The sequence below is a fragment of the Platichthys flesus genome, chromosome 16 (assembly GCF_949316205.1).
Source record: "Platichthys flesus chromosome 16, fPlaFle2.1, whole genome shotgun sequence".
NCBI lineage: Eukaryota > Metazoa > Chordata > Actinopteri > Pleuronectiformes > Pleuronectidae > Platichthys > Platichthys flesus.
In genome coordinates this window covers 6,945,065-6,964,713 of record NC_084960.1, presented here as the reverse complement: position 1 = coordinate 6,964,713, position 19,649 = coordinate 6,945,065, and the positions used below count along the sequence as shown (strand labels likewise).

Below are 19,649 nucleotides of genomic sequence, written 5' to 3'. Positions count from 1 at the left end.
TTTGTGTCAATCTGTGAATGAGTAGTTAGTTCAGTTAGTGGCCGATTCATAACAGGTCATCGAGGTTATGTTTTCATCTGTCTCATTTGTTTGGTAACATCTAGGATGATACAAAAACTATTCAATGGGTTTCCATGACATTTTGTGCAGGGAAATGTCATGGAAACCTATTTTGTCACTTTCTTTAACATTGTTACGCATTTTTCAACATTTTCATTTTTCAGAGAATGATTCATGAATCATTATCAGGCTCTTTTTTTTTAGGTTTAGGGACAGATGTTTAGGAGTGTGTGCAATTCAGTGCATTTAAATGTGGTTTTAATGTGGAATATGAATTTAAATGTGGTTTCATAAGGAGAGTGTTGGGGCTTGGCAGAGGTATGAGCCGCTCTAGTAGTTGTTGTAATGAATTCCTTTGTATGAGCATTAACAACACACTTTCAGAATTTACAGAAGTAAGTTCAAATCAAGCAAGAAGTCAAAAAAGTGAAGTAGCATTCATTTTTTAATAACAGTAACTGATATATAAAAAGTAAGAACCCTAATCATAAGAGCGTGCGTAGTGTGGTTTTTAAAGCAAGATTCTTTTTTCTTTATTTCTTTTTTTTTTAAATCCCTCCCGCCCCAGATATATGTCCTCTCTTCTGCCGTGGACAGGGACAGAACCTCCTGCTGTGATGGAAGACGTGGACGCGGGAGAGGCTGCAGACACAGGGACACACGGAGACATTCTTGATTGTCTGGCTGGGAAGAACGGGGGCAGGGTGACTTGTCACGGAGGAGAGTACTAAGATAGAAGTCCAGAGATTATGCACGTTATTGAGAGACAGCATGCTTCCTTGAAGAGAGCGAGTCCGCGCGGCGACACCAGAGTTTCTCTGAACGTGGGCAGAAGTCCGAAGTCAAACAGTGATTGAGGTTGTAAAGTCGAGGGCGTTTCAGATTGTGTGTACCTGAGTTCTGCATTGGCCCTGGAAAACGCACAACCCAGCAGAATAATCATCAAACAAAAAAAAAACGGTCAGTGCAAATATGGCCCCAAAGAAATATCATATCAACAAAACAGAGGCAGAATGCTGCGGCCTTTCACTCTGACACGGGTCCATTGATTCAGACGGGAAAGTTCAGGGGTCTTTACACAACATTTCCTTTTTTTCCCCCCACGTGTTGTTTGTGTTACTCCAGGTCACAATCAGCAATAAGAAGTGAGGAAACATTTCCAAATCAAAGAGATTAGCAGTTCCTGTAAAAAAGCTAATACATTGGGGATCAACCTGGGTGCTGTTACTAAGTTACTAAGCCCAATGTTAACAAAACAAGATATATACGCAGCGTGCCAGAGCGAAGAAATAAACCTTAAAAAAAAAAGAGACGACATTAGCCTCGTTTATTCTGACTTGGCAAAAACACGAAGGAATCTGCTCAGGTCCTTGGATCGCTGAGCTAAATCTACAGAAGAAGTCATGACTGGTGGAATCTGTGACGCTCACTCTGCATGTCGTGAAGGCACTGACGACAGCCGGACGCTCCCATTCGCTAGAGCACGTCCTCAACTAGCAGATGAAAACTGATTTCTACAAAAACCTTTGATTAAAAACTCACTCTGAAGTTTGTGACGACATCTCGATGATTTCTTCTACACGACATAATGGCGACAGCAATGTGCAATATTGAGAAGGATAACAAAAAGAAGCCACGAATATGCTGGATTATATATATATATATATATATATATGTGTGTGTGTGCACGGGGAGCACAAGCATGTGTGAGAGCTGCGGTTTGGTCCCTCTTAGCCGAAGGTGGTGCCACAGTTGGGACACCGCCTCTGACGCAGCGCGAAGCAGAAGAGGACCCCCAGAGGGAAGAAGAAGATGGCACACAGGATCCCCAGGCAGGTGAAGTCATCCTCCAGGACACCGACTCTGCAACACACACACACAAACACACACACACACACACGAGGAAGTATAAGATGATGAGCTGATGCAGTATCTTAGGTCAGGTGACTCTGCATGCTGTCCACCGTGTCAGTCCAAAGACATGCAGATTGTGGTAAGGTTCAAATGAGACTCTAGACTTGTCTGTCAGTGTGAATGAGAGTGTGACAGCTTGTTTATCTCTGTGATGTGCTGGCGAGCAGTCCAGTGGTATTTATTGCCTCGTGTGACAAATACCATGAAGAATGAAGTAACTTATTTTGATGTGTCTCATGACTTCATGCCCAGTAAATCTAAATGAGAGGCTACAGTACTTTGGAGAACACTTCCTGCTTCCTTCACTGTGTGATGCTGTCACACGGCAAGAAAGTTTTTGCATTTGCACAACTTTTTCTACACTTGTGCCAGGAAGTTGCCAGGATGCAAATACCGACGAACACTGTACCAACTTCCTTCAACTCTCCTGAGGGTTTGGCATTTGAACACTAACTGAGGCGCGTGTCTGCTGTTACCACAAAGTTCTGTTACAAATACAGAGATGATACAAAGTGCTTTAAACTAAGTGATAAACAGCCAGATGAGGAAGTGAATAATAAAAAGGGGGTGATTTTTACTTACATTCAGAATTAATATTTCTAAAGAGTCTTATTCTGTCTTTAAAACAACATCAGCGTTCACTGCAGTTTGTTAATTCTTATTAATCATAAAACAATATAATTCTGATTTTTAGTTATAAAAGTTACCTATAAAACACATAAATAACTAGAGTGGTTGAGCACATTCCCCCACCAAAGCCCCACGGCCGAAATTACACCCACATAAATTAAGATTAAGATTAAGATGCATTTATTCGTCCCAAACACATGCACAGGCATGCAAAGGCACACTCATGCAGGTAGGGAAATTTAACCTCTGCTTTTGACCCATCTGGTGCAGGACACACAGAGCAGTGAGCGACCATGTAAGGCGCTCGGGGAACAGATGTTGGGGGAATAAGGTGCCTTGCTCAGGGGCACTAGACAGGGTAGGGAGACTCTTGGATTTTTGGACAGATCAATCCAGGTTCGTCTTTTGTTGTCTCTCCGTGGAGTCGAACCAGAGACGAACCAGAGACCTTTACTGCCCATAGTCCAAGTTTCTGACACTAAACCACCGCTTCTCCATAAATATCAGTCGACACCACTAACTAACTCATTCACCACATGACAGGAAGTAATCCTGCAGCAGAGCTGATGTGAAACAATAAGTCGTCACAACCCGGTTGCCTCAGTTCCTGGAGTGGATATATAGATCTCATTATACAAATTCAGACAGTGGACGAGAGTGCATGTGATTTCTATTTGGTGTTCGTGTGGATCGTGTCCTGTGGCCACCTTTAGCCCCGTGTGGTCACATGTTTGAGGCTGAAATCATCTGACTGACAGGATGTTGACTCAGGCACAATGAGACCAATGTGAAACCTTCTTTCTCTAAAAGTGAAAGTGATACTCTCTGGCATCTACTCACATTTGCCTGTTGTAATCTGTTTTCTGAAGTATGTACAGTAGGGCAACTAAAATAACCATATGATTGTTATAGTTATACCTTCTGTTATGTTATATATATGTTACGTGTGTGTGTGTGTGTGTGTGTGTGTGTATGTGGATGTGGGTGTGGGTGTATCCTCACCGGCAGGCAGGGCAGCCTCCCACCACCACTACAGAGGGCTGGATGATGGTGTATGTCCCAGTGTAGGGCTGCTGGGAGACGGCAGGGGCCATCGGCCGTGCCCCAGTGTAGGGCTGCTGGGAGACTGCAGGGCCCATCTGAGCCGACGGGAATCCTGTGGTCGACACAAGGTGATGACACATGTTAGTTTGGACAAGTAGTGCAATTGTTTAAGGTTGCTTCATAGAAGAATTACCAATATTGTGTTTAGATTTTTTTTTTTTTATTCCTTCTCTTACTCAATCTGTGCGAATGTGAAATGAACTCAGCAGTGACACAGATTTACTGAGGCTACACTTTCTCGTTGTAAACAGGTTTGGCAGCACAGACCGAGAAGACAAAGGACAAAGTGTCACATGACATTTTAAAACCAAGTTAAATTGAGCTTAGGCCAGTTTGAAGTCATCTGGAACTGAGACTGGAGGATAAGGTCGAAGATTATGTCAAGGGTTAAAAAATGTTCCCCACACTTGATATCGATAATAATAATCACAATAACTTTCACATCATTATTTATTTGAAGTTTAAAGACAGATCTTTGCTCCTAAATGACGATTATTGATATAAAGTGTTTTCTACGTGCAGAAAATGACAAACACTTGACAAAGAGCAAAACATTTGACAAGGTCGATCAATAACGTGTGACACCTCCTCACCGTGCTCACACAATGGACCAGCCTGTGTTCTAACTTTTGTTTTATCACCCGGACAGTTCTGGAACTGATCGATATGATGGTCCATGTAAATGTCACATGACCCGAGTCCTACAACGCACTCTTTGTATTTAAGTTATATTCAGGGGAGCAGTGTTCACAGGGATAAAGAGACTTGAGTCACGTCTGATCATCAAGTTACTACAATCATGAGGTGACGGGAGAAAAATAAAAAGAACAGGTCATGGCAAGTTTGGACACATGTGAGTGTTTTTGTAGAGGAGCTGGTTTTCACGGACTCTTCTGTCGTTACGTGTGCGAAACAATGAACTTTGAGACCAAACGAGCTTTCACCGAAATGTTTACCCCTTCTTTTTCCTTTTATGGACGCTTCAAACTCCTAACTCGCAACGAAACCAGGAAATGACACGCGATTGCACAACATCTCAATTTAGTTTCAGGACAGGGATCGTTTCATTGATTCTGTTATGCGCTCAGAGTCAGATGATGATCCGATTCAAATGCAGCACACATGTACAGTAGAGGGCCCGAGGCTGCAGTGGCCCCACCACAGTGGTGGCTGTGTAGAAGCTGCCTGCACCGAACCAACATGTCAACATGTTTCACATTCTGATGGTTCATATAAAAACACAGGCCTCTGGGCTGGACGAGTTCAGAATCACAATCAGAAATATCTTATTGATCCTCAGGGGGAATCGGGGAAACTGTTTTTTCTCTCGCTCCAGCCAAGAATAGAAATATATACATATGATTTGTAGATAGAATAAATATGTAGGTCTATATGATTGTTATGATATATGAGTGGGGAAATGTATGTAATGACGAATATTGGATAATTACTTCTGTTTTTATCCTTGGTCATGTGACATGGCTCAGATGCATGTAGTGATGTGATGATAATAAAACATTTTAACTATAAAATACAGCAAAGAGAACGTTATATCAAAAGAAATATTAAAAACAAATGTGCATAATATTACAATAAAGAAGTTGAAAGCTTTGATTTTGATTGACGCTAAAATGTGTCACTACGAACAACAGAACAGCTGCTGGCACATTGCGCATGCGCACCATTGGATCGGATAAACAACATAAATGAGCTTTTTACAGTAAAAACGTAAAAGTGTCAAATACGAAGCCTCATTATTCATCATCATAGAGTTGAACCACACAGAGTCAGACACGGAGGCTTTCATTCAGGCGGAGACGGAAGTGTGGAGCAGTCAGCGCTCACTTCACTTCACTTCACTTCTGGGGTTAAACGTGTGCGACACACGGACACACTCACCCTGGGCGTCGGGGTAGGGGTACGGCGGCGGGGCCGGAGGCGGGATGGCCCCATAGCCGTGCGGCTGCGGGCCGTACTCGAACGCCCCCGGGCCGGCGACGTAGGCGGGAGGTCTGTCCTGGAGGAGCGGTTTGCTGTCCACCATCTCGGCCGACGTGCCGCCTCAGTCCTCTGTCCTCTGGCCCTTTGCAACTTCAAAACTCCTCCGCGACACTCGGGGTCTCAAAGCGGAACTCCGGCTGCTTCGTGTCCAACAGAGAGAAGACGCTGCGTAAAAATGAAACTTCGTTCCTCTCCATGCGCCAACTTTGTTCCCCCCCCCCCACACACACCCCCACCCCTCACACACACAACAAACACAACAATATTCACCCAAACGCGCAGTGAAGACACGGGAATGGTGCGAGTCCGGCGGGTCGTGGTTAACTTAACTCCATGTCCTCCTCGCTCTTGGTCCTTCGGTGCCAGAACAACAGTGATTGTGTGTCATCGCGGCGGGTTTTCACTCCGCTGGAAGTCAGAGAGGCTCGTTCCTTTCTGTCTGGATTGTCACAAGAGAAGAATCATGTGATGAGCCGCCTCTGCGCACTCTCGGGCTTCTTAAAGAGACACGACGGGGAAAGTACAGGCTGGAGGAGCTGGGGCTGCTGGAGGAGCTGCTGCTTATCCTCCTCCTCCTGCTGCTGTTGCACTGCAGTGTCTGGAGCCTCCTCTCAGAAACACTCCGGTTCCTCCACAGACAGGGGATCCAGACACCAGCCTCCAGCCTGTGGAGTTTGTTGGGTTAACAGTTCCACAGTTTCCGCATGGATCGAGGGCAGCCCTGTTTACACTGGGACTTACATAATTGGACCTCGTTACAAGTGGGCTACACTCGAGGTTGCATAATATTGATTTACAAAGCACGAGGCTGCAGGTGATACAAAGTGGGGAGACTATAGAAAAACCCACTTATACGTTTATCAACATTTTATATTTGATGTTAGATCAAAGTTAAATGTCAACATGGAAAACAAAACAGTAGATTTTCTCCATTGATAAACAAATATGTTTTAAGAATACATTCAAAATAAAGTGAATTGATCTAGAAAATGGATTAAAAAAAATACCAAGTGACCTGTTATTCTATAAATTGACATTGAACTCGGGTTCCTGATCAGCACCAGGCTGTGATGAATTTCAAATGAACTGATTGCAAGTAACATAAAACAGTGAAACCACCTCCATAGACAACAGTCAAATGTAAAATACATTTATTAACATTTCCGTCTGAGGCTGAAGACATCTTGTGCATCACGTACAAACAACAGTGTGTTGTCTGTACCCTACAGTTGTTTATTAGCAGCTTTTAAAAAACTGCCCCCCCCCCTCCCCCCACACACACACACACACACTGAGGGCTGTAGTTAAAACCTGCTGGGTCAGAGGTGACAACGTCTCTGTCCAAGGTGCTGAACCTGGGACCCCCAAAGGTGGAGGAGCTATCCCAGGAACTTGGTTCTCGCACCGACAGCAAATTTAACTCCTGGGAGGTCAGAATACGAACAAACAAACAAACAAATAGATAATCAGAATCAGAATAAAGTCCTCGATACTCACTCACTCTTTTAGTAAAGTGATGTGAATTTCTGATTGATTATGATGATTACTTTAATATATAAAACTCAGGGTTAAGATAAAATAACAACACAGAATAGATTAAAAAAACATGAACAAGCCCCCAAAAAATATTCATGACTAACATAAAGACAACTATACCTCCTGGATGTCTCCATAGTGTGTGAAGTTAAACCTAACATTTGATAAATCCAACATGAGTCTGCAAATGTATAAAAGATATTTCTTGGGACGGATTTGAAAGTGTTGACTCCTGCAGCCACAAACATTTCTCCTCAGTAATATTCTCATGTAGCGTCATTTTAAAAAAACGTTATGTTTCTTAAAGGTTCAGTGTGTAGAGTTTAGTGATATCTAGTGGTGGAGTTGTACGTTGCAGCTGAATACACCTCACCTCACCCTCCCCTCCCTAAAAAATGAAGGAGAACCTGTGGTAGCCTTCAGTTGTCACGAAAACTCAAAAGGTGTTTAGTTTGTGCCGTCTGGGCTACTGTAAAAAACATGGTGGCCTCCGTGGAGAAGACTCGCTCCCCATGTAAATATAAAGTATTTAAATACAAAGGTAAACATTCAATCTATATGACACACACAAGTGAGCTCCTCAGTAGGATTACTTTCTGCCAGTAGATCCCATTCCCCTGAATCTTGGACCTTTAAAACTTGATGAAAGCATCTTGACCCAGATGATGATGATAGATATAAAACTTTACTGTATTTAGAAACTTTGTCGACAGGATGTGAAACATTTTATTGATTAATTGATCCATTTCTTCTTGTCTGTGCAGATTATCCTAGACCTCAAATGTCCCGTTGTCCTTGAACGTGTCTTTGTTTTTAATCCTGTTTGTAGTATATAATATTTCAAAGCGTGTCCAAACGCGTAAAACCAAACCGTGCGCCTCAATAATTCATCCGGCGCTGGATGAATTATTAAAACCTTCGCTTCAGTCAGCTGCGGCCCGGTGAAAAAAAAAATATATATATCAGCAGCTCCTGTGTTCGACCAATAGGAAATGAAGAGATGCCTCCTTCAACCAATCAGAGGGACGCTTCCTCCATTTCCTGTTTAGGACAGTGGGAGCCGGACGGTCGCATTCCTCTGGTTCCGTGGTGGGATTCGTGGGAATCGAACGCCGCTGCGGGTTTGAGCAGGAATGACGCTACTGTACTGCACCGCTGCAAAGCTGCTGCACGTCACAGGGCCGCGCACGTAGGTGAGTGATGTGAATATGAATGTGAACGTGCGTGAGGGTTGAGTGACGTGCGCCAGGAAGATGTAAACAGCTTATAGGCACATTCGAATTGTATATATGTGTGTGTGCTGCCACATACTTAACATCCTTATTATATGTGTGTGTTTGTGTTTGTTTGTGTGTGTGTGTGTGTGTCCCAGCGTGGGCCTCGCAGGAGATGGCAGCCACCTGTCTGCTGTTACACCTGATGGCATGACGCGTCTGCTGATATTCCCTTGACAACCGCGGATCGGGTACCAATATTCAGGTGTGTGTGTCAGTGTGTGTCTGTGAGTGTGTGTGTGTGTGTGGGAGAGTGTGTGTGTGTCACTGTACATTTATCTCTTCCATTAGTCTCCTGATGCAGCTTCAGTCAGTCTGAACGAACATTTCTTCTCAGGGACAAAAAAAACTCAGGTGTTTTTCAGTCTCTCCACTGACAGTCGATCTGTGGCGGATTAGTATCAGTCGTTACAAGGGTCAAGCGGCTCAGTGGGAATAAAAACAAGACTTCCGGTGAGCGATTTCACAGTAAAACTCTGGGTCACTTGAAAACTAAATGTCAGGTGTTAGATAAAGTCAGATATTTTTTCATTCTATTTTGTAGTATTTTCTTTTTTTAAAAGAGAGTTCAATTCATAAGTAGCAGTTACTCAAATAAATATTGTTTTTCCCTATTTATAATTGATCAGTTATAACTTTTTATTGTTTATCCCATATGAGGAAGTCCCCCTACCACCTTTGAAGCAAGACACACACTGGCAAATGTTTGCCTCCATTTGAAGTCTGCTCATGTTCATGTGAGAAGTTTGAGGATAAAGTCAAAGCAAAGTATTAAGAATAAATTCTGACTTAATTAAAATTCTTAGTTTCATATCTGAGATTTCAGAGTCATCACTGAAAAATCATTATTTTATTACTCTCACACATGTTTACGTCCATGTTTGTTTGTCTGTTAGTTAGAGTGATGGAAGGACGTGATGTTGTCATTATATTTTGTTGCAGATCAGAATCCAGGGCAGATTCAAGAATGTATTTTCATTCTGTTTAAAGAAGTGATTTTTCCATATTTCTGTGGATTTCTCAAGAAAGGACAGAGATCTTTATGAAAGAATTTAATATGCATATGCAGAGCGCTAATATCTATGAACAGATGACATTTTGTGTAGATCTAGATAAGGAGCTGGACTTTTTGAAAGAAAATAAGTATTTTCAAGGGGTAGGGTCTTTATTCGTTTAAAGAATATTCCTTTGAGTTAAATCAGAGAATGGGTAAACAGTTTGCAGAGTGTTTAGAGCCTTAGAGCAGTTATTCTCTCTCCATGTAAGTCTTAGAGTTATTGTGATTATTATGGTGATGCAAACTACCAGCATGGGAAAATAACAGACCCAGCTCCTGTTTACTTATGGTCATCGTACTTTCTCAGATTATCAGTAGGGCTGAAGTACACACAGTCATAAAATATAGAGCTAAAGTGACCTCTACTCGTTTGTGTACAGGGTCCATCATGGCCATCACGCTGCTGTGGGCCGTGGACGTGTACGGCCGGGTCTACAGCCTCTCCACGGCCGGCCAGCGCTGGGAGCGTGCAGACGACATGCTGCTGGAGCTGAAGCGCGTTACTGCAGGGAAGGGGCGCTGCTGGGGCATCGGCTGTGACCACCGCGTTTACCTCAACATGATGCCCAGTGAGACGTCCATCCGCTACCGGGAGGAGACCTACGAGAACCAGGTCGGCCCTGCCTCTCTGCTGCTGCACAGATTAGATGGAGAGGGTACACGTGTTCCTACATGCTGCTGTTTGTGTGTGTTGTCAGAGATGGAACCCAGTGGACGGCTTCACCGACACGCTGCTGCCCACCGACCGCTGGCCGTGGAGCGACGTGACCGGGATGAATCCCCAACCGCTCCACAGCTTCCAGTTGCCCTCCCGCAGCTGGGAGTGGGAGGGAGACTGGTATGTGGACCAGACCTGTGGAGGGGATCCCAGCCAGACTGGGGTGAGAAAGCAGACATGGCCTTCTCTTTTAGTTCTAGTCGCCTCTCTATCGTTCTCATGAGGTCTTCCTCTCCGCAGGGCTGGGAGTATTCGGTGGATTTCCCGGCCAACTTCTCCCCGGACAAGAAGTGGAACTCCTGTGTTCGGCGCAGGCGTTGGATCCGCTACAGGAGATACATCGCACAAGGCAGCTGGGCAAAGGTTTGGACCCTCTCTTCACATCTGTGAGATCCTTTGGGTGTCACAGTTGAACACTCATTGTGGAGTAGGTGAGGTCACATGTGAGACTCAGGTTCACTTGAAGTTTCTGTTCTGCAGATCCCACTGGACCATCCCAGTAAACCTCCGCTGCCGCTCTGCGACATCAGCTGCGGTGGCTGGGAGATGAGCGACCAGTCTGGAAGGTATCCCTGCCTCTGGGGCGTGTCCCAACAAGGACAGGTCAGTTAACTGCTCCAACACAAGTTATCTCCTCTGGTGTCTGTTATATACTTAAATCAGGATAACATGCTGCTTTGTGGTTTTGTTTGGTTTATTCTGGTGTGACAACCTCTCAGCATAATTCTGTTGCAAACGTAACAGATGTGTAGATTATTTATTTGTTTGTATTTTCTGATACTTAATAATTCAGTGTTTACTTTCTTCAGACTTTGTGACTCCCTCCAGTCTCGCTCTAGCCAGCTTCTTTCTTTAATTAAAATATATTATGAAAGACTATATCCCAGTGGTGTTTTTTTTTTTAAATTACTTTTAATTTCTTGTTATGAGGACAAGCACAGTAAATAAATGAACTGTCATGTGCTGTAATAACAAACCTGGTTTGAGTGAAGCCCACTTCTAATTTGTGACCACAAGGGGGCAGCATGACATCATGTGATTCTACACTGAGGGTCTATATCCTCCTGTTTGATGAACATTGTGTCCAGTGCACGTTTTTCCCAACAAAATGAAAACCCCTATCAGTCTGATCCTGTGAGCCCTCGTCCCCTGCAGGTGTGGTTCAGGGAGGGCATCCACCCTCGGGTGCCAGAGGGCTCCAGCTGGGAGGAGGTGGAGGTGCCCAAGGAGGTGGCTCAGTTATCAGCTGGACCTGGAGACCTGCTCTGGGCTTTACTCTGGGATGGAAACCTGCTGGTCCGTACCGGCCTCAGCCTGGACAGTCCCACTGGTCAGCATTCAGCACAGCTCACATTCATTGTTTCAATTAATCAAATTAATGCTGGCTTTAGTTTGGTGAACATGAGATCATCACATTGAATGATGACGGTTCGCCCACATGGGGCCTTGTGGTGTTTTCCTTCAGGCACATCGTGGGTCGAGGTGGACTCACCAGTGAAGGAGGTTGAAGCGCTTCATGTGGCGGTTGGTGTCAGTGTGGTCTGGGTGGTCACCAAGGATTTCAAGGTGAATCAACGCGCCTCAGGTGTAGCCGTACAGCTGCGGTTCAGATGTGTATTTAAATGTGTGTGTGTGTGTGTGTGTGTGTGTGTCAAGGTGTGGTTCCGGCGTGGTGTGAACTCTCACAACGCCTGTGGCTCCGGCTGGATCAGCATCGGGGGGGAGATGATGATGGTGGACGTCGGACTCAATGATCAGGTTAAACAAATTCTTTTGCACAAAAAAAGTTAAATGGTGTAGATTGTCTTTCCTCAATACTTTTATACTGAAGAGTGTTTAGTTGGTTTTTCTGTAGTCTGACCCTTTTGTTTGTTAATTAGCGGCATTACACAAAACTCACTCAACCAATTCCCATGAAATATGGACGAGATGAGACACGACCCTTCAGTTGCAGAACCAATTGAAATCCTAAGAAGGGAGATGTGCAGATTATTTATTTGTTTGTATTTTCTGATACTTAATAATTCAGTATTTATTCGCTCTAGCCAGCTTCTTTCTGCCCCCCCCTCCCCGCCCCCACCCTTGGGGCAGATCCTCTTCCCCCTCTTGTTGGATCTGGTTTCAGGACAAACCAGATCAGGACTTGGGGGGGGGGGGGGGGTAGAGAGGCTTCAGTGTTGAGGACTTTGCTGGCACTGCAAACCAACATCTCACACCTCCCTTCTGCCTCTCACCCCCCCCCCCCCCCCCCACACACCCAGCTCCTTCTACCTCTGGCCTCTGAGTCCTGCCCTCCGGCGGCTGCCCTGTAACACGAGCAGGGGCGGTCGTTCCAGCCAATGTCCCGGCAGTGGCACCTCCGGCCCGGCCTTATATATCCCCAGACTATATTCCTACTGGCCTGACCTATGGGAGACTCCCTAATTAGAAGCTGGCCAAGCTGTCGTCATCATATCCCATCTTTCATATTCCAGGGCTGCAGTTATGGATATGGCTTTTGTGAGGTGGCAGGTGCCTCAGTTACATTATATGTCCTTATAAAGTAACAGTCACTGTGTCCTACTACTGCCCCGGAGGCCACTTTGAACAGTGAATCTCAAGTATATCTATTCTTACAAAAAAATCTTCCATGCGAGTAAATTTGTGTAACATGACGCCTCCAGTGTCAGTGTGTGTGTGTCATTGTTGTTCTCTCCCCCCCCCCCGTCTGGCAGGTGTGGGCAGTTGGTGAGGACCGCGGCCTGTATTTCAGAATCGGGGTCAGCCCGTCTGAACCGAGCGGGAGCGGCTGGATTCCTGTTTCTGGCCAATGGGGCGACAGTAAAAAGGTGGTTCCAGCCAGGTCTGTTTAAATAATTCAGTTTGAACAGACACATGAGGAACAACGTTTGCATACAGATGTCTGTTTGTGCGTGTTCTAACGACTCGTATTTCTCCTGCTCTGCTGCTGAACAGAGACGACTGTGCGTTCAGTGGTCGGCTGACCGAGGCCTCACAAGGCTCAGTCCTGAGCTGCACTGACTCGGACTCGGAGGTGGGTCCTCCCGACCCGCAGAGCAGCACAAATGAAACCCCGGTCCCGGAGGCAGCAGCCCCCTCTGTCGTCCCTCTAGGAGGAGCAGCCTCCCCGGAGGCAGAGGGCGCCCCTGCAGCCTCCCAACAGGATGCCCCCAAACCCTTCATCCCCGCCAGCGACAGCTTCATCAACAGCCTGGTGTCCGACCGGGACAAAACGTCCACACCGCAGCCGACCATCACGGAGACGCCGCAGGAGGAGGTCGAGGACAAGCCCCCGGCGCCGATGCTCCTGACCCCTGAGGCTGCGGGACATGACGTCCCCTGGATGAATGTGGATCTGGAGGGGGCGGAGGCAGCCCGGAGTGCACAGGTGCGGGGCGCTTCATTGGCTGAGGGTGGTGCTGCTGCCACCTACGCGATGGGGACTCTGGAGCCTCAGCAGGGGGTTGGAGAAGAGGACGGACCAGTGTGGGCCTGGATCTCCGGTGGAGGCTGCGACGTGGATCCCAGTTCAAACATCAGCTGGCTTAGTCCCACAGGTATATTGACAAGCAGTGTGCACTGATTTTTACATTTTCAGTGACAATTTAAAAACAATATTTCAAATAATATAACATAACATATTCATTGTTATCATAGATGTGTGTGTCACCTCTGTGTGCCTGTGTAAATGTCTGACTTGTGTGTGTGTGTGTGTGTGTGTCAGGTCCTCTCACCAGCTCTCTGTCGCTGACTCCAGTTCAGTCGGCGGCTTGGAGCGAGCAGCAGCAGCAGCAGGAGCACAGAGAGGAGATCAGCAGGAAACCGCTGGAGCGAAGCAACGTGAGACGGGTTCAGCAGCTTTCTGTCTCCACTTGCACCCGTCTCCTCTCCTTGTCACCTTGAATCACACCTCACACAAGCTCCCATCTTTGTCCCCCCCCCCCCCTTTCCAGTCGGTGTGGGTGCGTAAAGGTGCGCTGCGCTGGTGGCGAGACTGGAAGCCGCAGCGCTGGGTGGACGTGGGCGTCGCCCTGGAGCAGTCCACCAGGAGTGACGGCAGGAAGGACAGCATTTTCTTTGTCTATTACACACAGTACGACGAGAAAAAGGTTGGTTCTGCTTTCAAGTCGTGGTCAGCACCTGGATTCCCTCAACGGGGACAACTATCACATGACTGTATCTATTTTTTTATTTCCAGTACCTCCACGTGTTCATAAGCGAAGTGACGGCTCTGGTTCCAGTGCTCAGGGACGGCCACTATGCCTTCGCCGTGTACACAGCCCAAAGGACCAAACAGAGGTGGCCTCTGGTTCTGGCAGCACAAACTGAGAAGGACATGAGTGACTGGGTAAAGCAGAAGCATCTTGAACATCACTCAGCAGAGCGCTCACATCCGCCATGGCCCACAAGTCCCTGATGAGAAACCAATAGATTCACTAGATCCGGATTTTTACCTGGACCTGCACCAAACTGACACACTCATAAATATCAGTTCCCCTAACACGCCCCCTGTGAAACCCATGAAATATGTAATGGGTTCTTCCCCGTCCCAAACCACATCCTTCCAACAAGTCCCATGATAATCCATCCAGTAGTTAGCGAACAACCAGACGGGGGTGAAAACAGAAAGTCAAACACATGTTTATTTTTTCCAGTGTGTGTTTACTGATCACACTCCCCTGGTGTTTCCTGGTCTTTCTCCAGCTGTGCTTGTTGTCCGACTGTTGCTGCGAGTGCCGTGGGATCACGGGGTCCCCGTCCAGACACGCCCTGTGGGCCACCACCTCCAAGGGAGACATCATGGTCCACGAGCCGGCCTTCTCCCTGGAGGCCTCTGCACACGCGCTGCCCTGTGACCTCATGTGAGACTCACACCACAGACCAGGCGCCATATTGTCTTCTCACGCCTCTTTCTTGAAACCTTGACCTTGTTTCCCCATCAGCTGTTCGTCCAATCACTAACATGCTAACCCCCCCGCCTCTGCCCTGATGAAAGTAGTTGATATTTGAGCTGCTGCTTGTCTCTTTTCACTCTGTGTGTGGCAGCACTTTCTCCTCTGCGCGTGTTGAGGTGTTAACATGTGGGTAACATGCGTGATGCTTCCGCTGTCTGGTGCTGCAGGTTCTGGCGGCAGGTCCCGGGACACCTGCGCTGTGTAGAGACTAACAGTCTGGGGCTGGTGTGGGGCGTCGGGTGGGACGGCACCGCCTGGGTCCACAGTGGCCACCACGGGCAACAGCCCCCCCCTGGTAAACCTGCCCCTGTAGATACTTGATAGAAATGTATTTGCTTTATTTCCCTTATCATTGAATTCACATATCATCCTTAGAAGGAGGCTCTTCTACTTTATACTGATATTTATCAATCTGTAATGGGTCCTTTGAATGTGACTCATATATATTTATTATTACTATATTCTTTTGGTTGATTGGTTGATTACACATTCAATTAAACATTAGATTTATCTGGGGCCATTTTGATGATTGTCAAAATGGCATAAAAGTTATTTATTGAAAAGAAGGTTTTGAATAATGTTAAATATAATAAATGTATTTATTAAGAAGGAGTAAAAAGTATGATTTCCTAAGAAATGATAAAGTAACTTTAAAAAAGTCCTTATGTTTGACTGTTATTTCAAAGACAAGCAATTTTAAAAAGGTAGTTTAAGGCTCTGGTAATTTGTTAAGGAAATTGATTTTTATCCATAATCTATTATTGGTAAAATTGTCTATGAATATCCAAAAATCATTAGCCTGAGAAATATTTACTTCAAACGTCTGGCACTTTCAATGTCTAATTAACTCACAAACGCACAAGACAGAATCAATGTACTCTTTTCTTGCTTGTTGTTCCGTGTGCAGCTGCTTGAGCGTGATTCTAAACCGGCCGTCTGTTTCAGTCGTATCCACATGTCGGCAAAGGAATGAGAAACTAATGTCGTGCCTTCATCACAGCTCTGTCCACGCGTGTGTTCCCCGGCAGGAGAAGCTGTTCCGACGCACCAGCAGACGGACGCCAGGAGCGTACATGTGTATGAGAACCAGCGATGGAACCCGATGGCAGGCTACACAGACAAGTAGGAGCCTCTCCCCTTTCAGTGCTCGTTTAAAGGCTGTTGGCCCGACTCGCTCGCTAAATGGAAAAAACGTGTTTCTCCAGAGGACTCCCCACGGACCGGCCCATGTGGAGTGACGAAGGCGGGCTGAAGGAGTGCACCAAGGGCAGCACACATCCGCCCTCCCCTGAGTGGTCCTGGGTGGGTCCCCTCCTAACGTTAAATCCCACACACACGTACGTTTCATTTCTTCTTTTTTTTTAACATCGCCGTCTAATTCTCCGCCATCGACTCGTGTCCCAGGTGTCAGAGTGGACCGTGGACTTCAGCGTCCTCGGGGGAACAGACAAAGAAGGCTGGCAGTACGCTGCAGACTTCCCTGTGTGAGTGGCAGCATCTTCTCAGGACCTTGACTCAGAGAAAGCCAAAGTGAAAGCAGCCATGTAACGTGTGTTCTCTGTCCTGCAGCACATTCCATGGCCACAAAACCCTGAAAGACTTTGTCCGGCGCAGGAGATGGACGAGGTAACGGCACACACTTGAACGTTCCAGTGGCTTTTCATCTTCTTCATCATCAGGACGATCACCTTTGTGTCCTTCGTACAGGAAGTGTAAGATCACGTTGAGGGGCCCGTGGCAGCAGGTCCCCCCCATCCCGCTGAGCGACATCTCTCTGATGCCGTGTCTGGCCCAGAGCCGGATGGAGGAGGTCCCGGTCTGGGCCCTCAGCGACAAGGGAGACGTCCTGTGTCGGCTGGGAGTCAGCCCCCGAAACCCGGCGGTGAGGAAGCTGTGCAGAACACGTCCTCACGCCTCTTCTCCACAAACACTGCATTCGCTGAGTAACTCCGGTGTGTCTGACCTCACAGGGCAGCTCGTGGCTGCACGTCGGCACGGATCAGCCGTTCAAGTCCATCTCCATCGGTGGAGCCAACCAGGTGTGGGCCATCGCCAAGGATGGAGCCGTGTTCTACCGAGGCTCCGTGTCCCCGCAAAACCCTGCAGGTGAGTCGAGGGCGAGGGGCTCAGTGTGACCCTGTATGAGCCACAGAGAAGCCCAGTAAAGGTTTGTTTTTGAGTCCAAGGAGCGTCGGTACGTTTTCTCGGTAATGATCCAAATGAAGCCCAACACCCGGCGTTGTCGTCCCTCTACAGGCGAATGCTGGTACCACATCCCGTCTCCTCTGAGGCAGACCCTCAGGCAGCTGTCCGTGGGCCGGACCTCTGTCTTCGCTGTGGACGAGAACAGTGAGTGGAGTTTGTTTTTCATACTACTTGAGAATTTGAGAATGTGAATTCAGATGGTATCGAACTCGTTTTGCTGTCCTGTAGGTAACCTGTGGTACAGACAGGGCCTCACGCCCAGCTACCCTCAGGGCTCCGCCTGGGAGCTGATCTCCAACAACGTCACCAAGGTCTCAGTCGGACCGCTGGACCAGGTCAGTATCACTACAGACTGCCTAACTGTGGCCTAGACAGGAAGTGGGGGCAGGAAATGACTTGGTAAAGGTTTGATTTATTTAAGCCATAAACCTCAGAGCGCTAGAACACAGTGAGGAGGGTGACGCTCGCCTCAGCCGTCGAAGACTCGGAGTAATACGAAGAAGAAACCGTGACTCGGTGGCGTTTGGCTCAGTGCTCTTGTTCTCTCCAGGTGTGGATCATAGCAGACGCAGTTCCTGGTTTCCCTGCTGAGACCGGGGGGGCTGTCTGTCACCGGCTGGGGGTGGGACCTGTGCAACCCAAGGGCCAGGCCTGGGACTATGGTCTCGGGGTGAGTGCGTTAGCATTAAATGTAGCTCCTCCGATTCCCGTTTCATCCAACAGTCCCCTGATGAAAGCACATGTAAATTCAATAGATCCGGTTTTCTATTTGGATTCTGCACCAAATTGCACACACTCATAATAATCAATCTGTTAAACACAGGTTTCCTTGTCAAATTATATTTTCATGTTGTAAGCAAATCAAATAAAGGTTGGTAGACCATCTTGTCCAAATTCAGAAATTATAGATTTGCAGCTCAAAAATGTAAAGTTTCATATTGTGATGAAGTAATTCCTTCATTAAAAGTCACTCAAACAGGAGTGAATGGTGCATCTGTTAGGGACTATTTTCAGTAGAGGACTGATACGTGTTTTGTGCAGCAAGTATTAAAAAAAAACAGGTCGGTGTGGGATCGACTCAAAATATATGGCAGTGTCTATATGTTGTGTTTATTAATGTTAATTATGTTAATCTTTAAAATCCAGATAAAATAAAATAAAAATCCAACAGTAATTTATTTGTTTGCCAGTTGAATTCATTTAAAACATGTCTCCTTTACATTGTGGCCCTACAGTGCATCCATCTTCCTGAGAGCTCTATGTGATGCTGCAGATGTTTCAGCATCATCTTCTCTGTGTTTCTGATTTCCAGGGAGGATGGGAGCACATCAGTGTGAGGGGGAACTCAGCAGAGGCTCCCCGAGCCCCCCACCCTCCCCCTGCCGGACCTCCACGCAGCCCGCTCCCCCCGCGGCCTCCGACGCAAGCGAACGGGGACGCCGTGGGAGTGTAGCCCCCCCCACACACACACATACACACACACATCCTCCTCTCCTGCCCTGTTTGTGCCTGGATCTACATATCTTTCCTCCTCAGACCAATTACCACAGGCACTTACCCCCTTTACACAAAGGGAACGGCACAATCTCTTACATTTGGTTTGGACTGGACTCTCGTCGATGGATGAATGTTACTCCCTGATCCGACCCGTTTCCCTGGTGTCGGCTACAGCGCGAACAAAACAGACGAGGGAAGCACAAGAGCATTTAAAGAAGGATGGATGTGGTGGGAGAAGAATTTCACAGTGAGTGCATGTGTTGGTTCTGATGAGGCGTTGGCTTCTGGGTGTTTTTTTGGGGGGGGGATATAGCAATAGCTTTTATTCTTCTATTCGATATCCTGTGAAAACCTTAGAAGGTGGGGGGGGGTACTTCCATTAAGGGCTGAGGTGTGGGTCCCAAACTAACTCGTCTTGTTTTCTAGACTCTAGTTGTTTTGTGTTGCATGTGATTTTATGTATTAATTTATTATTATTTGTTATGCATTTGTTGAATTTTGTGCCTCCAGTACGTTGAGGTCTGTTACATGTTTGCAATGCAGTGTTCCTCACCCACAGCTCTATGACAGGCCTTCCTAAACACAGAGGGAATTCTCCAGAGGGCAAATTCCAGATATCCACACTGTATGAAAATATATTGCTCTTTAAATAAAAGTGACTATGATGACCAGTATGAAACATTCAGCCTCCTTCAGAT

At 46.7% G+C, this 19,649-nt stretch overlaps 2 protein-coding genes across 4 annotated transcripts; one reads left to right on the top strand and one right to left on the bottom strand.

The window, feature by feature from the left end:
- Positions 1–487: 487 nt before the first annotated feature.
- bri3 (brain protein I3) lies at positions 488–6,367 on the bottom strand. Of its 3 annotated transcripts, none has more exons than XM_062408590.1 (4): positions 5,980–6,367; positions 5,608–5,874; positions 3,607–3,760; positions 488–1,923 (listed from the first exon to the last, which is right to left on the bottom strand). In XM_062408590.1, exons 2-4 carry the CDS (start codon positions 5,750–5,752, stop codon positions 1,791–1,793), a joined length of 432 nt encoding a protein of 143 aa, XP_062264574.1. In that variant the 5' UTR covers positions 5,753–5,874; positions 5,980–6,367; the 3' UTR covers positions 488–1,790. The 3 variants fall into 3 exon arrangements, with proteins under 3 accessions (XP_062264574.1, XP_062264575.1, XP_062264573.1); XM_062408591.1 differs by having other exon boundaries at positions 5,608–5,846; XM_062408589.1 differs by having other exon boundaries at positions 5,608–5,849; positions 5,980–6,366.
- Positions 6,368–8,305: 1,938 nt separating this feature from the next.
- On the top strand, positions 8,306–19,630 carry tecpr1b (tectonin beta-propeller repeat containing 1b). Its single transcript, XM_062407192.1, has 26 exons — positions 8,306–8,438; positions 8,618–8,724; positions 9,957–10,189; positions 10,275–10,457; positions 10,535–10,657; positions 10,775–10,897; positions 11,450–11,624; positions 11,760–11,860; positions 11,951–12,052; positions 13,009–13,136; positions 13,250–13,851; positions 14,019–14,134; positions 14,248–14,403; positions 14,493–14,642; positions 14,999–15,156; positions 15,417–15,544; positions 16,278–16,371; positions 16,455–16,551; positions 16,654–16,733; positions 16,819–16,875; positions 16,957–17,131; positions 17,220–17,355; positions 17,506–17,598; positions 17,683–17,789; positions 18,005–18,124; positions 18,767–19,630. Exons 3-26 carry the CDS (start codon positions 9,965–9,967, stop codon positions 18,905–18,907), a joined length of 3,570 nt encoding a protein of 1,189 aa, XP_062263176.1. The 5' UTR covers positions 8,306–8,438; positions 8,618–8,724; positions 9,957–9,964; the 3' UTR covers positions 18,908–19,630.
- The last annotated feature ends 19 nt before the right edge of the window (positions 19,631–19,649 follow it).